Raw genomic sequence first — 23,463 nt, 5'->3', positions numbered from 1 at the left:
GTGGGAGAAGGAGCGATATCGCTTTAAACGGCGGGGGGACTTAATAGTGTAATTTGCTGGAAATTTACTCTTCTAACCGTCACAGTAATTCCCCGGCGCTTTAGACTGACTCCCGAACTCCTTTTGTCTTTTCACTTCACGGGAAGAGTTCAGGACACAAAGGGGAATTACCGAGGGGATTGACAGCGAGGGACTTCAGAAGAGTTTCCCCCGTCTTTCCCCCTGTGTAGATTGCTTTCCCTCTGAAGTGTCGTTCATTCACCCCCTTTTCATCACGAGCTAGAAAGGGAGGAAAATGGGTTTCCTGTGTCTTAAGCTCGGCCTGCAAAGGTGACGCTAATTAACACACGGGCATTGCCGTGCTCTAATCCACTGCTGGGAATTAATCCCTCGCCCCGAAAACCACACTCGCGCTTCTTATTTCATTAAGGTGTGTGTCTTAGCGCTGGTGACATGATGCCCTTCCCTTTTTTGCTGTTGCTCTCACACATACACACACTCTCTCTCTCTCCCTCCCTCTCTCCCTCTCTCTCTCACACACATTGTGTAAGTGAGAGGCAGAAGAATGCCGGGCAGTTGTTCAGGTTGAACCGGTTTCTCTGGCGAGGTGTAAACGCTCTGCGCTGACATCATGGTTGTAGCTTTGTCTCACCAGTTTCAACGTCTCCATCCCTCATGTGAAGAAAAACACAACAAATGATCAGTGAACACACAATTTCAGATTTTAAAATTGTTTTATTTCTGTTTTCAGCACTGTAATACCGCGGATAGCAGACATCTCTATTGTCACTGATTCAAGATCTTTAAGAGCTTTATTGCCATTGTGCAAGTATGATTAAATTATATGATGTGTATATATATATAACAGAAATATAAGCAAAATATAGTTATTCCACGTTGCTTCCCTCCACCTTCTCAGGCTACATCCATTCTAATACGTTTCGGTTTCAAAATGCCGTTTTAAATCTTAAACTATCTCGGCACACACAAGGGTTTTAGTGCAATAATACCTTACCATTCTAACACACTTGGAAACACACATACAGTTTTCCATCTATAACGGGGTCAGCAGTGATGTATCGGTGTAACTTAGAGCCATGAGTTAAAGTCAACTTTACTTCCCAGTGTTATATTTTGTTGTGTCTTTTTATACGTTCCTCAGATGCGTCACTTCTCTGATTAAAATCACAACAATTCAAAGTATGAGGAAGTTGGATATCCTCTCTTTTTTTGGGCCTTTGCTCACATTCAATGTCGAAGCAACTTCATATTTTCTAGTGTCAGGATGCGCTGAGCTCTGGCTCACCGGATTGCCTGCCTGTTTGCCCATCGTCACAATACAGTTGCGTCGTGTGACACCTGCAGTGTGTTTGCATGCTGTGTAGCTGCGGATTACTCGCCGCTCTGTCTCTCAGAGCTCTGGGTGTTCATATTAAGGGCACTTCCGAAGAAAGGGAAGCTCTGGCTTTATTCCTGCGATTGAAATCCCAGACTCTCCCAACCATTTGTTTTCAGAGAATAGACTTGGCCCATTGTAAAAGGCAGACGCCCCCCACCCCTGTAATTCACATTTGGATGCAGCAGAGCAAGAAGAAGCCCATTCACAACGGGACTCAGTGATACAGCAGAAGCTGCTCGCTGGGTCTTCGCCAAACTCATTCCAGCCTCGGAGGCTTTTAGCCTGTAGCTGTTAATTTATCTGGTAATGTAGTCTTGTGTTGCCATTGACAAATTGCTTATTGGTATGGGCAGCTCCTAATTTTCCATTTTCTACTGCACACATTGTTAGAAATGATAAGGCCCGTCAACAACGCACAAGAAATTCCTTTTAATTTGAAAATACGGCAAATATTTAACCCATCCAGAAAGTTAGAATTGCACTCTGTCTCACTTTGTTTTCATAATTTACACAATCATTATCAGCCTCATCTCAAATCGCACACAGATTAACTTTCCCCTCCACATATTCTGAACAATAGATTGTGTCAACACTGCTACACAAAAGAGGAAGGTGCCATTGTTTGCATGCTTCTCGTTTTATTATATTTTTTTATTGTCATATAGATTTCTGTCAAAAAGTCCTTGTTCTCTTTGTCAATGTTGGCGGCACCAGGCAGTGTGTTTCCTGCTCTGTGGGGTGTGTTCACTTTGACCTCTGTCTTCATGGTGACAGTGAAACTGGCCTGGAATGTGCCCCCCCTCCCCCATCGAGCTGCAAAACTGGAAAAGCTCCTGTCCGGCTCCACCTCGCTCTCACACATACGTCTGTGCAAACTGTACTTTTCACTGTGTGTGTTCAGGGTCATGTGGGTCGTATGATCCTACTGGACCTGTTTAACAACCAGGGATTCCTAATATTGTACACACATGAAGTATAATGTTGATGACAGTATTTTGTCATATAGTTTTCTTTAACTTTGTACTTTATGCTTAATGATTGACTAAAATCTTCAGTTTAAGGCTACAGAAACGTCTTGTGAGCCAATTCAGGACTTCCTGGTGTCTTAAGTTTCTGTAACGTTTTTGTAAAATGTGTTTGTCTGGAGTGTCTGTTACCAAAAATGTAAATGTCAGAGTCAGTTGCTTTCCTGCCGGTCACCTTGTAAAATGTCCGCAAGAAAATGTGAGACTGAGCCCATGTGAGAAGACAGCAGGAATGTTTCATGTCTGTTATTGCTTCTCATCTGATGTTTGTCTCCATCAATCCCAGTGTGACCAGTTAAAGATTACTGATTGGTTGGATAAACTCTTGTTTAGTCATTGCTTGTTGCAGCTGGTTTACAGTTTAATTGTACAGGTTTCTGTTAATTTAATTAAGTTAATTTGTAAATATGTCTTTGTGTCCAGCATGGGGACAACGGAGTGAAAACCCACCACTTGGAATACGCTGAGGGGGGGATCCTGGACATGGACGACATGCTGAGTGAACTGGTGGATGACAGAGACAAGGTGAGGATGGACACACTGGTATTTGCTGTTTGATTCACATTCAATTTTGTATCTACCTATAGGCTCTCAACGTTTTCTCCCGTCGTTGCTTTCATCCAACACACAGACACTTTTCATGCTGCGTGACAGACTCCAGCACCAGTAGTAGTCTCTTCCTGGTTTGAGGGACACTAAATTACAGCAGGGAGTCTGTCACTCTTATCCGTGCTTAGAGTGTGGTAGCAGATTTATGTTGACTGTTTGCTAAAGTCTCCAACATGGCGGCATGTCAGAATATCCAATAAACAAATAGTATTTGTTCTGAAGATCCAAATCTTGCTTAGCTTGTCAACAGTTGTTTGGAGTTTGCTTGAGTTTTTCTTCTGTCCTCTCTACTCCTCTCCTGATGTCTACTCATCTTCTCGTCTCCTCCTCTCGTCTTGTCTCGTCTACTCCTCTCCTGATGTCTCCTCGTATCCTCGTCTCCTCCTCTCCTCTCCTCTCTGTGTGATTTAGCCGTCATGTTCATTTGCACTGAGACAGATTAAGAGACACCATTTCAGGCAAATGTGCTGAGGGAAGTTCTCCGAAACAGCAGTGATGTAACTTCATAGGAGACACAGACACACACACACGCACACGCACAGACAGACAATGGCCCCATTTCTATAAAGAACAGATTTCATTCCTCTTGATAATTTCCCATAATGCATTCCTAAGATATGCTAATGAGATGCCCGAAATCCATATTCATAAAACCCTGGCCAGGACGAATGATGAATTACCAACTCTGAGTCAGCAAGAAGGCCAAATGAAATGGAAATGGAATATTCAGCTGACCCTGTTCAACGCCGTAACTGTTGGTGTTTTAAACTGCATGAACAATAGTGTGTGTGCGTGCGTGCACAGCATCATGATGACTGCAACTTTGGAAAACTACTCTTTGCGAAAAAGGGGGGCAGAGCTGAATAATGGATTCGTAAACTCAGTGGGAACGAGAACGACGGGGGGAAAAAAAGAAAAGTTGTTTTTGCGAATCACAGAGAACAGAGGCCTCATTTTCCCCGGATGATGGATTCATAATCACAAGATCTGCATCTTATTTGTGCACAAGACGGCGAGTCACGGATTTTAATGAATCATTTTCCGACCTAAACCGTCTTTCTCTCCGCTTCCTCAAAGTGATGATGAAGCGTCGCCGATCAAAATCCTCGCTCTGGCGTTTGATCAGATCCTCCTCACTAACAGGTTAACCTGACGTCAGCTCTCGTGTTCCAAACCCTGGTGCTTTTTTTCTCAGCTGAGCAAACACCTCGGTGGAACCTGCACCGGGCTGGAACTGTCCTATTTACCTTTGTTTCTTTACCCTCCCCGCGCTCACCCAACTCTCCAAACGCCCTCCCCGCTTTCATCTCGCTCCTCATTGTACCCTTTTGTTTTTAGCGCCTGATGAAAAGATAGCAAGCCGAGCGGGATGAGTGCACATGATCCTCATAACGTGCCAATCATCTGATTTATCTGCGGGCTTCCAAACACTGTCGCCTCTCACAGATTAATGAGCTGCGCCTGGCGTTCTTGATTAGTCTGACTTCCTTTTGTTTGTCTACGTTTTTTTATTTCCACGCCGCGGCCGACCGATTCTATCTTTAGCGCTTTTCTTTTTTTGTGCTGTTATTGTGGCGAATGCTGTTTCGCCATCAATCATACAGGAGTGGTCCCATTGTGAGGGCCCTCCACCGCACAGCAGGGGGCCTGTGTTAGCCACGGATGCTAATGAGAGATAATGGTTAGCTATTTGTATGCCCAGTGGTTAGTGTAGCCGCGAGTCCAGACCTCTTTATCTGGGCCAGCCCCTGACTATTATTCAACACACACACACACACACACACACACACACACACACACGCATACACACCTCCCTCCGCTGTGCGAGGCATGTTAGCATTAGCGTGCAGCGAAGTAACGCCACTGGTGGTTGATGAGGGTTGAGATGAAGAGGCGGCTGTGATTTGATTACCGTTCTGCCCCCTGCATTTACGACACGTGCACACACACACACACACACGCACCCACCAACGTACACGCACACTCTCAATCATTAGCCCCCCCCCATCTCGAGACGCCGGACATCAGCCTCCTCATAAATATTAATATCAATCTGATGAACGTGCACGAGGCCATGGGGTGTGGGCTTAGGTGTGACCACATATACACAGCTCACACAAAAGAGCACAGTATAAAGAGAGCACTGCGGGTCGTGGTTCAGTCAGTCGGACTCGATGAAGCTTCCCTCTCCTTTGACCCTGTTGCTGTGAGTGTGTTGTGTGTGTGTGTGCACGTGCCCTGCAGCTCTCACATGACAGGTGGAGGCATGGCGGCTGGAGTCACTGACCTGTCACATACCTCACTACTTTTAATGATGGAGAGAAGTGGGCAGACGCTAGAGCTTTTCTCTCCTGCCCTCTTTTGTCACATTGTGTGAAAATCACTGCACTTATTCGACCTGCTTTTTCCTCTTTATCCTTCATCTCGTCTGTCCTTCTTACGCCTGGTTTATTATTACAGGTAATTTTAGTTTTTTGGGGGTAGTCCGTCCATCGTTTCATGCGTCTGTACTTCAGTCCATCAAACGTTCAAGGACACACTGACCTTGCAAAACCAGTTTTCGCCTCGTGAACTTGTAAACTTAAGAACATCTCACAGGTCAAAGGTCACAGTGGCTACACAAATATGGCGGAAAAACAATGTATGGAGACGGTGGCGGAGGAAGATATCTCTAGTGACAGTTATGCTGTTGTTCACTCACGTAATGTGATGAACTGCCACATTAATAGAGACGTTTTCAATCATCCATCTTTTTTCCATTTCTCGAGTTGTCAAATTTGAAATTTATAGCCATCATTCAGAATTTCTCTCATTTCAATCCTTACCTTTCCTTTCCTTATCTTTCCTGTCCCTTCCTTTCCTTTCCTATCCTCTCGCCCTCCATCCTCCCTCTCATCCCTCTCCCTCTTTTCAGTAGCAGTTACAGATGTAGTGCTTTACCTCCACACATTCGCCCATTTACCGCCACCAGAACTGTCATTCTCCCCCCCATTCACGGTCCTTCGGGAACCCGCATTAGCCGCAGCCATTACTCCCATACGTCTCCACGGTGCACAGGAGCTGTCTGGCTATACGTGTTATAACAGAGTATTTTGTCCCCAAAAAAAGATGCTGTCTGCCACAGAGATGGAACTCCATGTACTGTAGATGCTGCTTGATTATAGGTCTCATCAATCCTCTCCCTGCACCCGCACCCAGCTGAAATTTGAATGTTTAACATGTGTGAGTGTCCCCTCTTGTCACGCCAATCCCCACCAGAATGGGAATTAGACTCAGGGAGCAGAACGTCTTCTCCTAAGTGGACTGTCACTCTTCATTCCATGTGCCTGAACACACAGACACATTACCCTACACGGACCTTGTTTTCGCCAGGGAGGGGGGGAAAAAGGCATAAAAAACCACATCCAGTGCAGCCAATGAGAAATCTAATTTCATGGGAAATTTAATGGAAAAAAAAAAACGGGAATGATTTCCTCCATCTCTCTTTAATTAGCCCTTTTTTAATCACAACGCCTACAAGGCGGAGATGAACCTCCTGTGCGGTCTCTGGTTGCCGGAATGCAAATGGTCTCAGCTGATCTCGCTCCGAAATGTCAGCCTGCTTGATTTCGAGGCCATCTCCCACCATGCATCTCTTCTGCCCGCGTGTCACAGCGGAGGACGCGGGGCTAGAAAAATGGATCGGTCACACGGAAAACGTATTATGATATTTAAAGTTTGGTCTTGTGGTTATGAGCTTTTGTAACTTTTTATGAGTAATGACACTGCTTTGAATAATGATTTTAATTACAGAGCACATGAGGAATCATTTACACACTTAAAGTTGCAGGTTATACACACAGACACATACATGAAAGGCCTTTACGTATATATATATATATACCACTTTTACATCATATTCTTTGATATCTATTGACCTTTATACAGATTTGACTTTTTTCCGATACTAAAACACTTAAACACTTCCTTAGATTAATTCATTTAAGATAATTGTGACTGGTTAGGCTTTTTTCTCTAATAAAAGTACATCTTAAGAATGTGACGCTCTTAGTAGTAATCAGTAAAATCTTCAATTCTATTCTGAAACAGACTAGGAGCAAGTTTCCAGATGCAAAAACCGTGATGATATGATCATGTGTCTTAGTTGTGGTTCATAGTCTGGTAGCTGAGTCTGTACTCGGTCAATAGATTTATTAATATGAACATAGACAAAGATTAAACACATGGCAACAGGCAAATGCTTAATTTTGAAAAGCAGCCTTTGTAGGTCTGCAGTCTCTCAACACAAAGTGAAGTCAGTCATGCACATTTAACAGCCACACACAACAGCGTCCATATCTGCAGCTTCACATCTCACGATCAAATAATGCCTCTGTGGATTCATTCCCACCAGTCCGAGGAGAACTCTCCTGTAAGTTGCGTCTTGTGATTTGCCTGAAGTCATTTACTAGATGTCAGATGTCAGCCCGCCTCCGACAGGCGACAATAAAGCGTTCCCTGAAAAACGTGCTAACCCCGCCGGAGAATCCGTTTAGTGAATGGTTTGTGATTGCGAGGCGCCCGACGTGCTGATTAGCCTTTGGTGCTCCGTGACACCTCGCCCCCTCACCTCCGCTTCCCCTCACTCGGCGTCGACCGCGTTTGATTGGCGTCTGAATAGTCGCGTAACTGCGCACACGGGGTCTGAATGGCCGGTGATGAGCAGGAACATGAGGTTTAAGTGCGATGATTAGAAAATGTCACATGCATGCCGTCCTAATCAGAATCTATACCCTCTTCACATTCTAATCATGATGCATACATCCCTACCTGCGGGCGCGTTCAGCATCATGTCCGTCTCACACATTTGAATATTAATTGCATGGAAGCTGCACATGACTGGGGTTTAGTATAAAGCAGCTGTAGTTCACCTGTAGCCTGCCATTATTTCCCTCCTTTTGTCTGCTTAATTGACTTTATTCGTAAAAAGAACATTTATTTTTTTTAAGGTTGCCATCGCCGCCGAAGCCCGGAGGCTCCAGCATTTTTTCGACTTGATTGTCGGAAACTAAATTGCATAATGGAAAATGAGTCTTCAGTTTAAAGGTTCAGTTTTTCAGCCAGTATTCTCATTATAAGAAATCGTATTCAAAACAGTGTTTGTCCGGTTTTGCAGGAATGACAGAATAAACTGTATGTTTGCACGTCCCACTGCAGTGTTTGTATTTAGACTTACGTGACGAGATACTTGGTGGTCTTGTAAACCAAATGCCAAGAATGATTAAGTCAGAGTTGGAGATTTTTCTCTGACGTGTTTATGCCATGAAAGGGCTCGTTGCTATTTTTAGAAAGGTATTGTTACTTATTTGTATTCGGTTAAATCTAAATTTGTTGGATTCTACTGATCAGTCTTTCCTCCCCTTTTTAAAAAAAAATCAAATATTAGTTAATGGATCAGTTTTCTCTACTTCTATATTTCTCATGTTTTTATATTATTTCAACATTTCAGTCCTGTTTGTTGTGTTTTTTATCTTCAGTAATATTTATTTTGTTCTTACTTCCTGTGAGTAAACAGGAGGTGTCCTTCTGCTCAGGTAATTTTGAGTTTTTCTCTGTACTCTAAAGTCTGGATTTGTCTCCTGTTATAAATGAAGTTGGTTTAAAAAAATATATAGATTTTCTCCTGGTTTCAGTTCTTTTCCTAAGTCCTCATGACTTCTTATACCCATGATGTGCAAAAGAGTGACTTTCATAGGGGGGTTCAGAAACTGGATTAGTGCATTGAGATGCTCAGTAGTCTATATGTTCTAGAAAGAATGTAAACTTCTTAAAGATTTATTAGAGAGACACAATAATATATTCAGATCTCCAGTAAACAAACAGTATATTGAATAAAGTGAGATCATCTCGGTGTGAGACTGTTACCGACAGATCGGATCAGATCAGAACGGAGCGGGTGAATGTTTCGCGCGGCGGGATTCAGTCACTTGAGCTGATTTGATCGTATCTCATCAGGCTCGACCTTGATTCGACTCCCCCCTTCCACCACAACAGCTCTTCATCTGATTATATTCAATTAACAATACCCCCCTACGCACACAGGCGCGCACACACACACACACACACACACACACACACACACACACACACACACACACACACACACACCATACCCTGTTTGATTGTAATTACGATGAGAGAGCTTAAAGGTTTAAGGAGAAATATTTCTTGCTGTGCCCGGCTTTTCATCGACTCGCACGCATGTGGAGTTTTCTCATAAAGTTGCACTTTGCGATTTTAATTCCTTTACATGATCCATTGCTCTACGCTCTGACTTTGAATGATGGCACTTCTCCAAAGTGATTTGTCAGTTCACTGAAGCAAAAGTCTGGGATTCGGTTTCGGATAAGGCCTGTTTCAGTTCTCTCTGCGTAGATGTGTGTGTGTGTGTGTGATTTACGGAGGCGAGGTTAGGTCATCCCGCCCTCAGATCTTGTCCTTTGGTGCCTCTCCTTCTGTTAATCACACGTAGTCCGTGTTGCCCTCTGTGTCGCCATCCCAACGCCCATTAGCTCCTAATGGAGCGAGACGGTCTGGCTGTAACCGAACCTGCCTGCGCCTGCTGTGGTCTGGCAGCAGGAACCTGGGAGGGCGGCCGTGCTCAGGTCTTCTGCGGACCTACTTTTCCTAATGACACGTGTGCGTAATCGGTGTGGAAGAAGATGAGACACGGAGATGTGGAGGAGGCGGCTGTCTTTGTCATGGTCCGTATTTCAAATGATGTGTGGAATCCAGTGCAGCAGCTGCGTGACGTGAAACATGAATTTATGTATGAATAGAAATAGAGATGATCCGATACCAGAATCGGTAACGTCTCCGATACGGTCGGGCATCGTCAAGTCTGTGAATCTACGTACTTATCCGATGCCACATCTTTAAACTTCTGATTTAATTTTTTTTCTGCTATTAAAAAGAATCTCCGTCCACACAACCTCCAGACGAAATTGCAAAAACGACTATAAACGCTCAAACAAGAGTAGGTGGAGATCTGCATCAAAGATCTGTTACATACCAAGAGTATCGTTTCCCAGACGATAGTTTCACCCAGATAAAATATTTCATGCTGGAAAGTCCCACAAATAAAAACAGTGACGTGTACTGTATGTAATACTTTAGTTTTGCGCTATTTGAAGGAAGTAATTATTGTGTATTCTTTGATTTATTTATTTGTGTCAAACTAGATAATAAAAGTAGTTCTATGGCATCATTCTCTGTATGTATTAGCTTTTGCTGTTGTTAAAAAATTAAATAAAAAGCCCTGGTATCTAATCGGTAGTCGTTATTGGCCGATTTGCCAAAGTCCAGGTATCGGTATCAGGAATGGAAAAATGGTATCGGAGCATCTCTCAATATAAAAAGTTTCATCCGGTGACATTGACAGTGCGGTGAAGCTGCAGCTTGTGCTGTGTTTGCCGTCAGTATTAGCCTTATCATTTAACAGGGATTTTGGCACAGCAGCCTGCAGAGGAGCTAATCACATCCAGCTAATGATCTATTATAGATCAACTTGTTTACAGCAAACGTACTCTCTGACCTAAGCAGCCCCGCGCCATCTGTTTTCCTCCATGACTTTGCCCCAGACTCGTGTGTGTGTGTGTGTGTGTGTGTGTGTGTGTGTGTGTGTGTGTGTGTGTGTGTGGTTGTGTGAAGCGTGGGGTGTTTTCCCTCTGCTCCCGAGTCTCGGCTCACTCCAACTGCTAATAACTCAAATCAGCAGAAAGTCACAGTGGCGGCCATGTGCGCGCTCCCTCGTGTGTGTGTGTGGTTTTTGCAGCAACAAGAGGATAAATGCTTGTGATACTGAATCCCAACTCATTTAGGTTAAATATTTAATGGTTTCTGGTGCGACTGCACAGCTGAGACCACATCTGTGTCCATTGTGTTGCATACACAAACACACGCACACTGTTATTACTACTCGTTTTTTTTCAGCCTCTCACCCTCATCACCTCACTGATTGGCCTAATGAATGGTGCTCTGTGGCCGGTAATGTGTGTGAATGGGCCACTCGAATTATTAGCCAACCTATATTTAACATGAAAGGGACATATGGAACAGAGGAGTGGTTGTTTTTGGGGGTTGAAAATTATTCTGCTTACTACTCTTCGAAAAAAATATGATTGACAAATCCTATAAAGGCCAAAAAGCATATTTATAAAAGTATTGATTAATGGTTCAGGTTATAAAATCATCAAATAGGTGGAAAAGTACAAACTTATAAGGATTATCAAATATATATTCCCCTATATATTCATTCATACAAATACAGTTCATATCCAGAAATAACCCAAGAGGAGTTAATTAGGGCGGCGTAGCCCAGTCAAAGATTTTAAATACAATTCAGTTGGCAAATTACATCTTTCTTTCCAATCTCCATTTAATCTCCATTTACAATTCTATGTTTTCCCCTCAGCTCATTTCCTCCTCCCGTCCATGGTGACCTGAGTTCTTCGTTTGTGTCAGATAAGAAGAATAGAATGGATATATAAACTGTATTTGTATTTATTATTTATTATTATTATATAGCAAAAGTGTTACGATCTGTCTCTGGAGGAGAAACTACAAAGTGGCTCATAAAACAAAAAGGTTTTTGAACTGTTTTCTTTCCAGATTCATCCCTTAACTTTTTTTCAGGCACTACTTAAATACCTGCTTTGCATTGATTGTTAATTAGAAGCTGATCCACACTCGGTTAATGAGCTCGGTGTCCTTCATTAAATCGCTGCAGTGCAGTCAGAGTGGAGCTCCTCACAGCCTCACATCTATTTCCAGTTTAATGATACTGTAAAAGTAACCATATAGTCTGAGCTCCGGCCCCCCAGACATTTATATACATGGATGGATGCTTCTGTCCGGCCGTGTTTTGTCCTCGTTGGGCTCGTGGACTTTTACCGCAGCGCAAATTTCTCTCCAGGCTTTGATGACTCTCAGGAAAAAAAACATATGTTGATTGGTGGAAGAAAAAGGTGAGTTTTGCAACACCTCCAGGCTGTGAGTGATGCTGCCTCTCCATGGCAACAGCAAGTCGTGAATGTAACACGTGTATCAGCAAGCTCCGACTGCGGCGTAAACCCACATGTTCGGGCCTAAAGAAGCAATATGAGCTGGTGGAATTGAAAATCTTGGGGGAAAAAAAAACATAAATAATCAATAATTTAATGATTGATAGTAATGAAAAATACAGATTTCACTTTAAAATCCTCCAAAACTTTAAAATTCCGCCCCTTGCGTAAAGAGGAAGGCAAAGGGCAGAGAGAGCGAGGTGATGGGAAGTATGAGAGTGTAGTGTTCAAGAGAGGGCGGATGGGAGGAGGGAGGGAGGGAGAGACACAGGTGAAGGGGTCGGAGTTAATCACTCCTTCCATTTCTCCGTCGGACCCCGGGAGGAAGGAGGGAGCATGGAGGGAGGGAGGGAGGGAGCAGCTGGCCCCTCCGGTGGCCACAGGGAAAAGAAAGCTGATTATTAGACTTTTGCAAAAACGTCTGTGATTTTTTTTTTTCCCTCCTGCGTTCGTGTGTGGGAATGTGTGTTTGTGCACACTCATGAGAAGGAGGTTATGACTTCCTGTGCGCCAGGGGAGCCCACGTCCCTCTGAGTGTGTGTGTGTCCACAGATGCAGAACAGGACCAGTGTAACCGCCGCTGATGTGTTTGCACTGCGGTAATGATGAACGAGCCGGGCTTGATATTTGTCTCGCTCTGCCTGAGAAATACGAGTCCCGCAGCCCTGCCTGTCACCCACATCCCTCCCTCTCTCTCCTCATCCCTCCATTCCCTCTTTCTGGGGGCCTCTCGGGCACGGGTGATTTATGAAGAGTTTACCCTCACCCTTTATGAATGTGCATAAATAATAATGTGGCGTGTCACCGAGCGTAGCCCGGCACCGCGGCACCTCAGCTGGTGGCTCGCTTTGAGTATGCATGTGTGTGTTAATGGGTGTGTGTACTCTCACCGGGTGCATATGTGCTCCATCATGTGACAGATGTGTGTGTGGATGCAGAGAGAGAGAGAGTGTGATAACTCAACCCTTCTGAACACCATGAAGAACATTTCTTACGTTTTGGCTTTTGCCGGAAAGAGAACCTGTCAATAATGCAGATCTTCACAGACATGATTTCTTTCTCCATTTCCCTGAATTCACAATTCCTCAGGTTTTGCTTGTTGGTTTTTTTTTTGTAAATCCTGAAAGATCTGGGTCATCGTTTGCTAAATTTGAATGAATGTAAATGCTCCGACCGGCTGCACCGACAGAGGAATTTACTTTGGTGTGCTCATGTTTAGATCAGTCTGTCAGAAGCATCAAAGAGCCCGTTATGTTCGATGTGGAAGTACGAGCCGCTGTGTGGAACCTCTGGCATCCCTTCAAACAGGAAGACGGGAGAGATTTAGAGGTTCAAGTCCTGATGTCTGTGTGTACGAGTCATTATTTTTAAGGTGTCCCTCACCAACCGGCAGACAAGTCGGATTGTGCATCTGCTTGAGACGGTGTGTGTCCCTCCTTAGCGTCTTTGTTGTTGCTTCTCTAATCTTGTGTGTGTGTGTGTGCGTGTGCGTGTGTGCGTGTGCGTGTGTCTGCGCGCGCGCACGCTAGGCCTAATGCCAGGTGTGTGTGTTCCTGGGAGGTAATCCCCCACATCTGGTAGTGTGCTGTATAGATTCGGGCTGAAATAGAAGTAGGATTAGCCCTGCTCTCACCGGTAATACAACCAATTTTCTACTTGTTTAAATAACACGGGCCAAACATTCCTGCGACGGCCCCGGCGGTGCCCTGAAAAATGTGTGTGTCTGTGTACTGCGTGTGCTCTTGAACATGGACTACTTTGTGTTACATGCTTGAGTGCATTTAAATATAGTGTTGAAGGGGGTGTGTTCATGTTTTTGTTTTTTGTATGTCCATAATAAGTAAGTGCTTCCCTTTTTTATATTCCAAAATCAGTCTTTTACCAGTGTTAAACGATGAATAAAACATCTGGATTCCTACACTGACATCTGCCTCATAGACCAGAATGCAATGCTGCGCACGGTGCGACATCAGAGACACATTATTTCCCTTTGTGTTTTGACACCACTTAGATATTTGTGCTTTTTCCAGTTTGATTTTTAGAAACATCCTCATGTTCCATTTTCTGAGGCATTTTACTCTGGTGCTGGCAGGAGAAGTGACTCAGACGTCTGCGTTCTCACAAACATCAGTGCACGTCTGAAAGCAGCTTAACTTAAATAGCAATGTTTAGTGAATTGTGGAAAGCGTGCGCAGTATTTAAATAATCAGAATCCCATCATTGTACGTCTCCTTTTATGAATTAAACATTGATAATAGATGTTTCTCAACCTGCAGCTACAACCTCAACATCGCCGCTCTTCATGCCGCAGAGTGTCACTAATTACGATTACCTGCTAGTCTGTTTAAAACCGCAAATCACTGTCGACGCCTGGTTTCAAATTGATTGTCATTCCTCACACGATGCCATGGATTTTAAAGAAGCAAATATCTGCTCCGGCAAGGGTGAGATTCTCTTACCTCACCTGCGAACTGTCAATATTCATCACACTTTACAGCCGTGGAGGAGCTCATTCTCCACGCACGGCGCCTGCGTCTTTGTCGGGCGGGCGTCTAATTCACACGTGGCGTCGGTACATTTCTGTCGACTTCTCCACAGTCTTCACACCTCAGCCGCCTGCGATTCGGAGAAATGAAAAGAAGAAAAAAAAACAAAACAACACCAGCTACACGAAAGCGATTTTCCTCGCGGAGAAAGTGTTTTATTTTGTGCACAGTTCCACCATTTGACCGTAAAACTGCAGCTTGGCTCCTTTCAGCTATGGTGCGATCACAAACGTGCACGCCAAGTGAGATTGTCAGGTAGCGCGGGCTTTTCATTTTTCTGCCGTCGTGTCAGTGTGCTGCGAGTAGGAGGCTTGTTCTCTGATTCACGTTTTAGCATTTGAAAAAAAACAGGTGTCTAAAATAGTTTTTTTTTTAAACATGCACTTTATTGAAGAAAGTCTGTGTGTGTGTGTGTGTGTGTGTGTGTGTGTGTGTGTGTGTGTGTGTGTGTGTGTGTGTGTGAGAGAGAGAGATGATTGGGTTACCATACTACTGTCAGGATGCCGTGCGCTCCCCCTGAATTATGCATCTCTTGTTCAAAGAAGGAATGAAGAATAGCATGAGAGGGAGAAAACGGAGGAGAGCGGGCCAGTCGTAAGATAAATGACAACAGCACAAAAGCAGAGCATCTCAATAGACTGGTACCACACACACACACACACACACGAGCACAGACACACACAGCAGGGTTAGACAGGGATGAGAGGGGAGAAGAAAAATGGGTTGATTAGTACCAGCAGATGAAATAGGGAAGTGTGTGTTTGTTTGTGAGGATGTGTGTGTCTGTGTGTGTGTGAGAGATACTTATGTATGCTTGAGTGGTACCAGCAGCTGCAGTAGTGTTCCACTTAAGCAAGGGGGCACTGTTTGTCCTTTAACTGTGAAAAGTATGTGTGTATGAGATTGTGTCCACAGTTGTGTATTCTGAGCTGTGTGTTTTTTAAGTAATGCCTTTTTATACAGTGTGTGAACTTCCCATATGAGTAAGTGTGTGTGTGTGTGTCCTCTCCCTCGTGTGTTCCGTACAGGACGTGCTGCATTCGTCTAATTAATTCCTAGCGAGTGCATCAATTATTAAAAACACTCAACTGCTCCATCTGTGAGTCGCAACATGTAAACACAATATACTGTTTACAGCAGCTGGGATCATTTCATATCCTCACCATTAAATATTCTAATAAACCGTGATGCATTTAAACGCCGCGTCTGATTGGCCGTCGGCTCGTGCAGGCGCCGTGAAAGCAATCATACTAATGAGTGAGTTTATTGATCACAGAATATATAGAACTTTTAAGAGGGAGGTCATAGGTCAGGCTCGGACACAGCAGAGTCAGTGTTATGCACAAGGTCACTTCACAAGAACAGAGGGTTTGAGTTGTTGAATGACGGATTTACACGTTGCACCGCCCTGCAGCCTCCACATCAAGATTTTAACATCTACATTTAACAGTGCTGCAACTGCAAAGTTCATAATGTGTTCTAAACTAGAGCTTGATCAAAATAGATGTTTGGGGCCAATACTGATTTCAGGGAGTAAAACTATTCCAATACCGATATATTGGCCTTAATAAAAATGGCTACGATTCCTAAGATGTTGTTATCAAACCCTTATGACAATACAATGTAATTTAGGCTTGTTATTTTACAGTATAACCATAAACTTTATTACAAATAACTGTAAATAGAAGGAAAACACAAAGGTAGTATAAGTGTGGGTTGGTTTATTCTTGTCTTTCTATGAAACTGAGTAATTGCACGGGCAGATTATTACAACATTTTATAACTCGATGCTGTAGGCAGTGTGTAGACAATTAGTGTAGACAAGATTACACACAGTGTTTATGTCTGTCTTTGCTTCATGCCTTGTATTGTATATGTATGTCATGATAATCACTTCGACTCGGCAACACACACACACACTCACACACTCACTCATCCACTCATCCACAGTCCTTCCAGCTAGTCTGGTCACGTTGGATACACACGCCGCATGATCATTACATGACAATACGAAAGGTTCGGCTATTTGTATTTTGCACAGGTGTGTGTGTGTGTGTGTGTGTGTGTGTGTGTGTGTGTGTGTGTGTGTGTGTGTGTGTGTGTGTGTGTGTGTGTGTGTGTGTGTGTGTGTGTGTGTGTGTGTGTGTGTGTGTGTGTGTGTGTGTGTGTGTGTGTGTGTGTGTGTTATGGAAATGAGACAAAGGGGTCACATTATTCAGCAGTAGTTGACATGCAGGCTCCTCGGGTTCATATCAATATCCCCGATCGGACCCAGCATGAAGAATAAGGCAGATTTGTTTCCTGGAATACTAATGCCAGTCAGGAGGGACTGGGAGAAAACCTGCACACCGTGAACCAGTCAAGGTTTTGTTGTTCATGGGCACGGGGTCCTGGAGACAAGCGTGTTGGTGCAGGATTTGAAGGACGGACTTTCAAACCATTTTTGAAAATTAGAATTTTCTGTTCTCCAATTTGATTCAAGGTAACGGGATGTTTCATTCTGGTCGTCATATCCGCTTCACCCGTGGATTTGTACGTCTCTGCTGTGACGTCCTGGACACACAACATATGACGGAGTAAAAATGGATCACAATTTATATTCATTGTTGTTTCCTGCATAATATGAATATGACTTCAACCATGACTTCATCCATGAACGTGATTTGCATCAGGTAGATTTTTGTCCGCTATGGTGGTGAAGACTACAACTCCCAACGTCATCAAACTATGTCTTTTTTTTTGGGGGGGGGGGATTGAGAGACCTGAAGTTGCATCCTGTAATTTCACAGTTGTTATGATTGTTGTCTCTTGTGCATGGAACAGCTGTTTGATAGCTGGACATCCAAAAACTTTATTAGTACCCTTAACCAACAAAAAAACTATTTTACTTAACCCTAAATGGCATCTAGCCATGCAGATATATTTTGTGGTACTGTCTTTGCTGTTTTGGAGCTTGTCAGAAAGTGACTGTTGCACAGAATAGAATCAGTGAAGGTTTGCCCTCAGCACTATAACATGCTGTCAGTCTGTTTCTCACCTCCGTTTGACCCTCATCAGCAGCTGTCTGTTGTCGGCTGTGCTGCGTCCCTGCTGGTCTGCATGACCCTGGGTCCATTTATCACGTAACAGTTCCATTTGTTCAGTTAATAGTGTTTTTTCCTTTATTTGCCTGAGCTTTGACTTTGAATATTCTGGATGAAATGCAAATGCCCCCTTGCTCAGATTAATGGTTATGGCGACCTCATCATCATCATCGTTGGAAAAACGGTGCCTGGAAAAAGTCAATTTCCTTCTGCAACTTGTTCTGAATTAAGTTTACCAGGAAAAAAATAAAGTCCCTGAAAAACAAATCATCATCATCATCACCGCCCTCCGCACGGTAGAGGAAGTCGCTGTCGGCTCGTCGGCGCATCCACATGATGTTCCAAGACTTCTGCTTTGATTGATGCCGTCAGCGAGTTTGGAGAAAGAGAGACGGGGGAGAGAGGGAGGGAGGGAGATAAGAAGGGAGAGAGGAAAGCAGATAAAGAAGAGAGAAAGAGCTCGAGATGCATCCATCAAGCGGCGCAATCAGATTGTTTTCCTGGTGTTCGCTCTTTTCTTTTCACTCTCTTCTCTGCATCAGCCAGCCCCTCGATTCCTCATCTTTTCTTTCACTCGTTTGCTTTAATCTCCACACACACGTGCACGCGCGCGCACACACTCTCACACACCAACACAGTAGAGGCTTCTCCTTAGCTTAGCATTGGCCAGGTGTCACAGGGATATTGAATCACGGGAGGTTGAGGTGAGAGGCGGCGTCACAGCATGATGGATGATACATATCTTGCCACCTCCTCCGTGGTTATTGTTTACACACGTGCACACACACACACACACACACACACACACACACACACACACACACACACACACACACTCAGCTTCCGAACTCCTTTTGTTGATAATTGACGTCCTCCACTCGTCTGTTGTTTCCTTTTCCATCCCCCTGTTCCATTGTGGTTATTGCTTTTCATTAAGTGGTCATTTCCTTCGCCAGCACCGTCTAATGAGAGCGTCACGCCGCCACGCGCCCATTTATCAAACCACGCACCCGCACTTGCACGGGCCCCGCAGTCGCCACGCACACACACGTTCCCCCTTCGCTCTATCTGCCATCATGTCCCTGTCTCAATTAGGATTGTTTGTCGTTGTCCTGCCCTCCATCCCCTGTTGATTTGGCCGCCCCCGTCTCTCCCCGCCACCTCATCGTGGCAGCCGTGTCATTGTGTTTGGCAGCTTCTCATTCTCGTGTCAGATCTCATTTGACTGTTAATTTCATACGTACACACCTCGCTGCGCCTTGCCGTGTGTGTTAGCTCCTCTGAACCGACGCTCGGCCCGGTCGCTGGGCACGTTTTCCTCTTTGGTCAGGAAGGAAGAAGTTGCCGAAGTTCCCTCTGCACCGTAAGAAGGAGATGAGCTGTGAATCCAGCTTTGTTTGCTTTCCTTACACACACACACACACACACACACACACACACACACACACACACACACACACACACATCTGCACACTTGGCAGAAGGAAGCAGGTTGCATCCCCACTGTTTGCTGGATAAATCACATAAAAGCTGCACTGTGATCATGGCACAGTGGAAACGCTGCAGAACCTGGCAGCGTTTATCCAGCTCGCTCATGTGCCAGAAATCACATTGTTTCCACTCTCACACTCACCTTGAGGCAATCTTCAGATCATGTGCGTGATCATTTAGGACTCTGTGTGTGTGTGTGTGTGTGTCTCTTCCAGCTGGTCGCCATGTTCGACAGAGTCCAGCACGGGAGGACGGACAGTCCCAGAGAGAACTTGTCCAACTACTCCAGCGCCGCCCCCAGCCCCGAGCCGGTCAACTACTATCCCCACCTGATGTACCAGGAGTCAGGCAGAGGAGAGATTGAAGTCAACGAGGCCGTCCTCAAAGCAAGTATGTCAGATCGGCTTTACATGTTTCCTCTTCATCTCAAGGAAACAGCATTTATAGCTCACAGATTATATTAAAAATGATTATCATTAAATATCCCTCTGTGTGAATATATGTACAACAAGTTGCGGGTTTAATTGAAAGAGAAGAATCTCTCCAACACCCAAAGAGCAATGCTCAATCAACACTTTCATATTTTTGTGCGTGTGATAAAATGTGGAGATGGTGAAACAGCATTAGGTGTGTGAGTGTGTGTGAGGATGCTGAACAGCTGTAGCCTGAACCTCCTGTGCAAAGAGCGATTGTTGCTTGTGACGTCATGGCGTGCGTGAAAAAGAGACGCACCGTTGACACAGCGTTCTCACTTCATGCTCCTCAATTAGTTGTTCCTGTTTTCACTCTAATACTAATCAGCGATTGACTCCTTTCCCAGTGCCCGTAGAGGAAGTTGCCTTTCTGTTTTATTTTTTTTAAACGTCAGAAACCTTGCTATCTTGCCAGTGTTCCTTCTTGCAAGATATGAGGAGATAATCGCTGTTGCATCCAGTCACTAGTGTATATAGGTATAGTATATATGTATTTTCTTCCCATTTTAGTGAGTGTATTTGTCTGACAACATTATAAATGTGTTGTTATTAAGCGCCAGGCTGCTCCTTGGTTCCCTCTGGGCACCGTTACGGTGATGGACTTATACATCATGTGGCGCTGTAGAGCCAATCCCCCGTCTCTGTGACAGTGAGACATCAGTTTAACAGGCCGATAGAAAGGAGGAAGAAAAGGCTGATGACATATGAAACTGTTAAAAACAGAGAAAAGTTTTGATTTAATTCACTAAAGGTTCAGAATATCTCTGCTGATGTCACTTTTTTCACGCAGTGGTAGAATTGAAAAGCGGGAGTGTGATGTTTGGGGAGTGAAAACACAGATTTCTGTAGATCTCACAGAACTCAGCAAAAAACGGAGCGGTTGCTAATTTGAGGAAAAGGCTGCCAGAAACATAAGAGGGAAGCAGATTTTTTTTTTACAGATGCATGACTGTCATTTCCATCCTGCTGCGCTGCATCTTTCCTCCCTCCGCTCTGTTCTCCTCGTGTCAACAACCTTTTATTTGTTTTTTCTCATTCGCTCCATGTTTTTTTTAAAAAATTGTATAACCACCTTGCTTTTGCATTTGTATTTTTCGGTATTTTGCTCTTGCTCTTATCCAGAGCCGTGTTAAATGAGAGCAACAGCAGAAACGCTTAAAAATCCAATTTAACTAAATATATTCTCCCATACTTCAGGTTCTATCTAGAAGTATCACGGACTATGTTCAGACTGCATTCAGGAAATGGAGTGAACAAGTTAGTGGGTCACGGTGCATCTCCAGAGGGAAGCATCATCACAAAACTAGACAGTCGGAAGTGTAAGGGAGCGTCTGGGGAAATCTCTGCTCTGTCTGGGCCGCAGTTTGTTCCGGTTAGAGATACATTTGACTGTAAATGATCTGGAGCAGGATTTTTTTTGTTTTCGTGCACGTCTTTCTTTTCTCTTCTATTTTCTATTGATTTGATTTTTAATAAAAATGATAAAGGAGAAAATAAAAGATGAGGCTAGATGTTAATGAACAAGGGTCTGTCTAATCACCCTGCCATTTTGCTTCCTCCATCTGTTGGCTGCAGAGACACAGTGTGACACCGCACACACACACACACACACACACACACACACACAACACACACACACACACACACACACACACACACACACACACACACACACACACACACACACACACACACACACACACACACCTGCCCTTTGCCGTCTTCCTCCACTTCTGCCCCACTCCCCATTATCCGTCCCCTCTCCACTCCAGTCGGCCATATCTCGCCTACTCTACTATTCAGCCTCAACCACCTGCCATCCACAGGCTCACCACCCGGCCCCCGGGGCCCTCACCCATCAACCCCCCACTCCACTCCACTCCCACCAGATACCTACTCTGTCCCCAGCCTCCCATCCTGCCCTGCTCCCCGAGTCTCTGCATGGCTTCCACCTCTAACTAGATTAGCACCGCAGCCTGTCAGCATGCCCAGGGTCCAGTCGAGCGTGAATGGACTAATTCCAACCCCCATCCCTCACACACACCCGTTCCACCCTGTTTTTAACCCAGTGGGACCTCTTCCTGCCCCCCCCCTCCAACCCTCACAAACCCCAGCTCTCTAGCCCCGTTGAACCCTGACTAACTTAGTTATGATGTGACCCTGTGACGCCCCTCAGACAGAGGTAGTCTAATGCAATAAGGCCGCTCTTTTGTAATTCAGACATGCGCACATGCACGCAATACGACAAAGGAACCGCAGCACGCAAGTTAAACAACCTAATGCACTCAAAGCCGTCACCCATCCACTATTCTAGGGAAGTGTGTGTGTTTGCCTGTGTAATAACATCAGTCATTGGAAGCTCGGAGAAAATGAATCCTACGCTGTTTTCAGACATCCCCTAAAATGTGTAATATTAACACTGACATATATACTGAGAATTGTACTATAGCTCTCATATAACACGTGAACTCATTACCTGAGTGAATGTAACCTGTTCAACTTTCTCACTATTAGAATAATGTGCTGTTAAAAAGTAATAGTTGCAATGTGGGATAATGTCAGACACGAACCCACGTAGGAACCAATCACGTAAACTGGGGTAACTGGTGAAATTAGGTTACTGCAAACCACGTGAATGCTTTAATCACACTATTACCTTAATCTGATTATTCACAATAATCTGGTTATAGTGGGCAAGTGGTCCCGTTGAGTGGTGGCAGTCAGGACAAGAAGTAATTCAGTAATCAGTCAGCCATCAAAGTGTTTGTGTGTCAGGTTGGGGCCGCTTGTTTGAACAGGGTGATTGGACTTCACATTGCCCCGGTGGGATGATTACACCCGCATTGATCTGCTGACACACACATGCACACACACACACACACACACAGACACACACACACTTCTAGGAAGAGAGTCCTTATCGCATCATCCCATGAGCAGCCTGAGCCTGAGCTGCTCTATCGATTGCCAGAGAAACAAGACCACCCTGGCCCATGGCACGAACAACACACACACACATGCACACACTCACAAATATCAATCCACACAACAGCACTGTCTCTGTTGGTAATAAATACATACAGGACACACACAGCATACACGCATGCTTGCACATGCAAACTCACAGGCAAACAAAGGCACACACACACACACACTGATTAAAGTGTGTACCCAGATACACATACAGCACACACACACACAAACCGCCGCACAGAGTCAGGCAGAAACATGATGCGCCCTTGTTTTTTCATCCTGCCCGGGCAGTGAACTAGCGGCGCAGCAACACTAAACTTCCACAGAAGTGAAAACAAGAGGAAACTCTTAAAATAAACCGCTGTGTTCCCGTAGTTGCATAAGCAGCCTAGTTAGACAGAAGCCGCAGATGGAGAGTCGGAGGCAGATCGGCACAAGTTCGCGAGGCCTCTTCAGATCTCTCCCCGCGCACAGAACTCAAGGGAGAGAGTGAGGAACACAACTTGGGTGTGTTTCAATGTTTTTTTTGTCCGGGCATTGATGTGGTCACCGAGATGAGTGTGGTGGGTGGGGTCTATTTGAAAGTTCAGTGTACAGTTACATTAAATTAACCTAAAACACATCCAGAGTTTGTGTGCCTCCACCTCTTCTCCACCCTTTTGGCAGAAGACGCCATGTTCTGATCCTAAAATAAACGAAATCCAAATTAAATTGCCCCTTTTCCTGCAGCCCACTCCCCTTCGATTGGTATTTCCTCCGAGTC

The 23,463-nt window shown here is 44.5% G+C and overlaps 1 protein-coding gene across 1 annotated transcript in view; it reads left to right on the top strand.

Moving 5' to 3' along the window:
• pard3ba (par-3 family cell polarity regulator beta a) overlaps positions 1-23,463 on the top strand; it is a 133,299-nt gene that overhangs the window by 4,725 nt on the left and 105,111 nt on the right. The window contains exons 2-3 of the mRNA XM_035150615.2: positions 2,848-2,949; positions 19,470-19,644. Of these exons, the coding sequence (XP_035006506.2) occupies positions 2,848-2,949; positions 19,470-19,644 (277 nt within the window). The remainder of the gene's footprint in view (positions 1-2,847; positions 2,950-19,469; positions 19,645-23,463) is intronic.

Source organism: Hippoglossus stenolepis, chromosome 24 (genome assembly GCF_022539355.2).
Source record: "Hippoglossus stenolepis isolate QCI-W04-F060 chromosome 24, HSTE1.2, whole genome shotgun sequence".
NCBI lineage: Eukaryota > Metazoa > Chordata > Actinopteri > Pleuronectiformes > Pleuronectidae > Hippoglossus > Hippoglossus stenolepis.
Note: the sequence above shows the minus strand (reverse complement) of the source record. Positions and strands in the feature narration are given on the sequence as shown.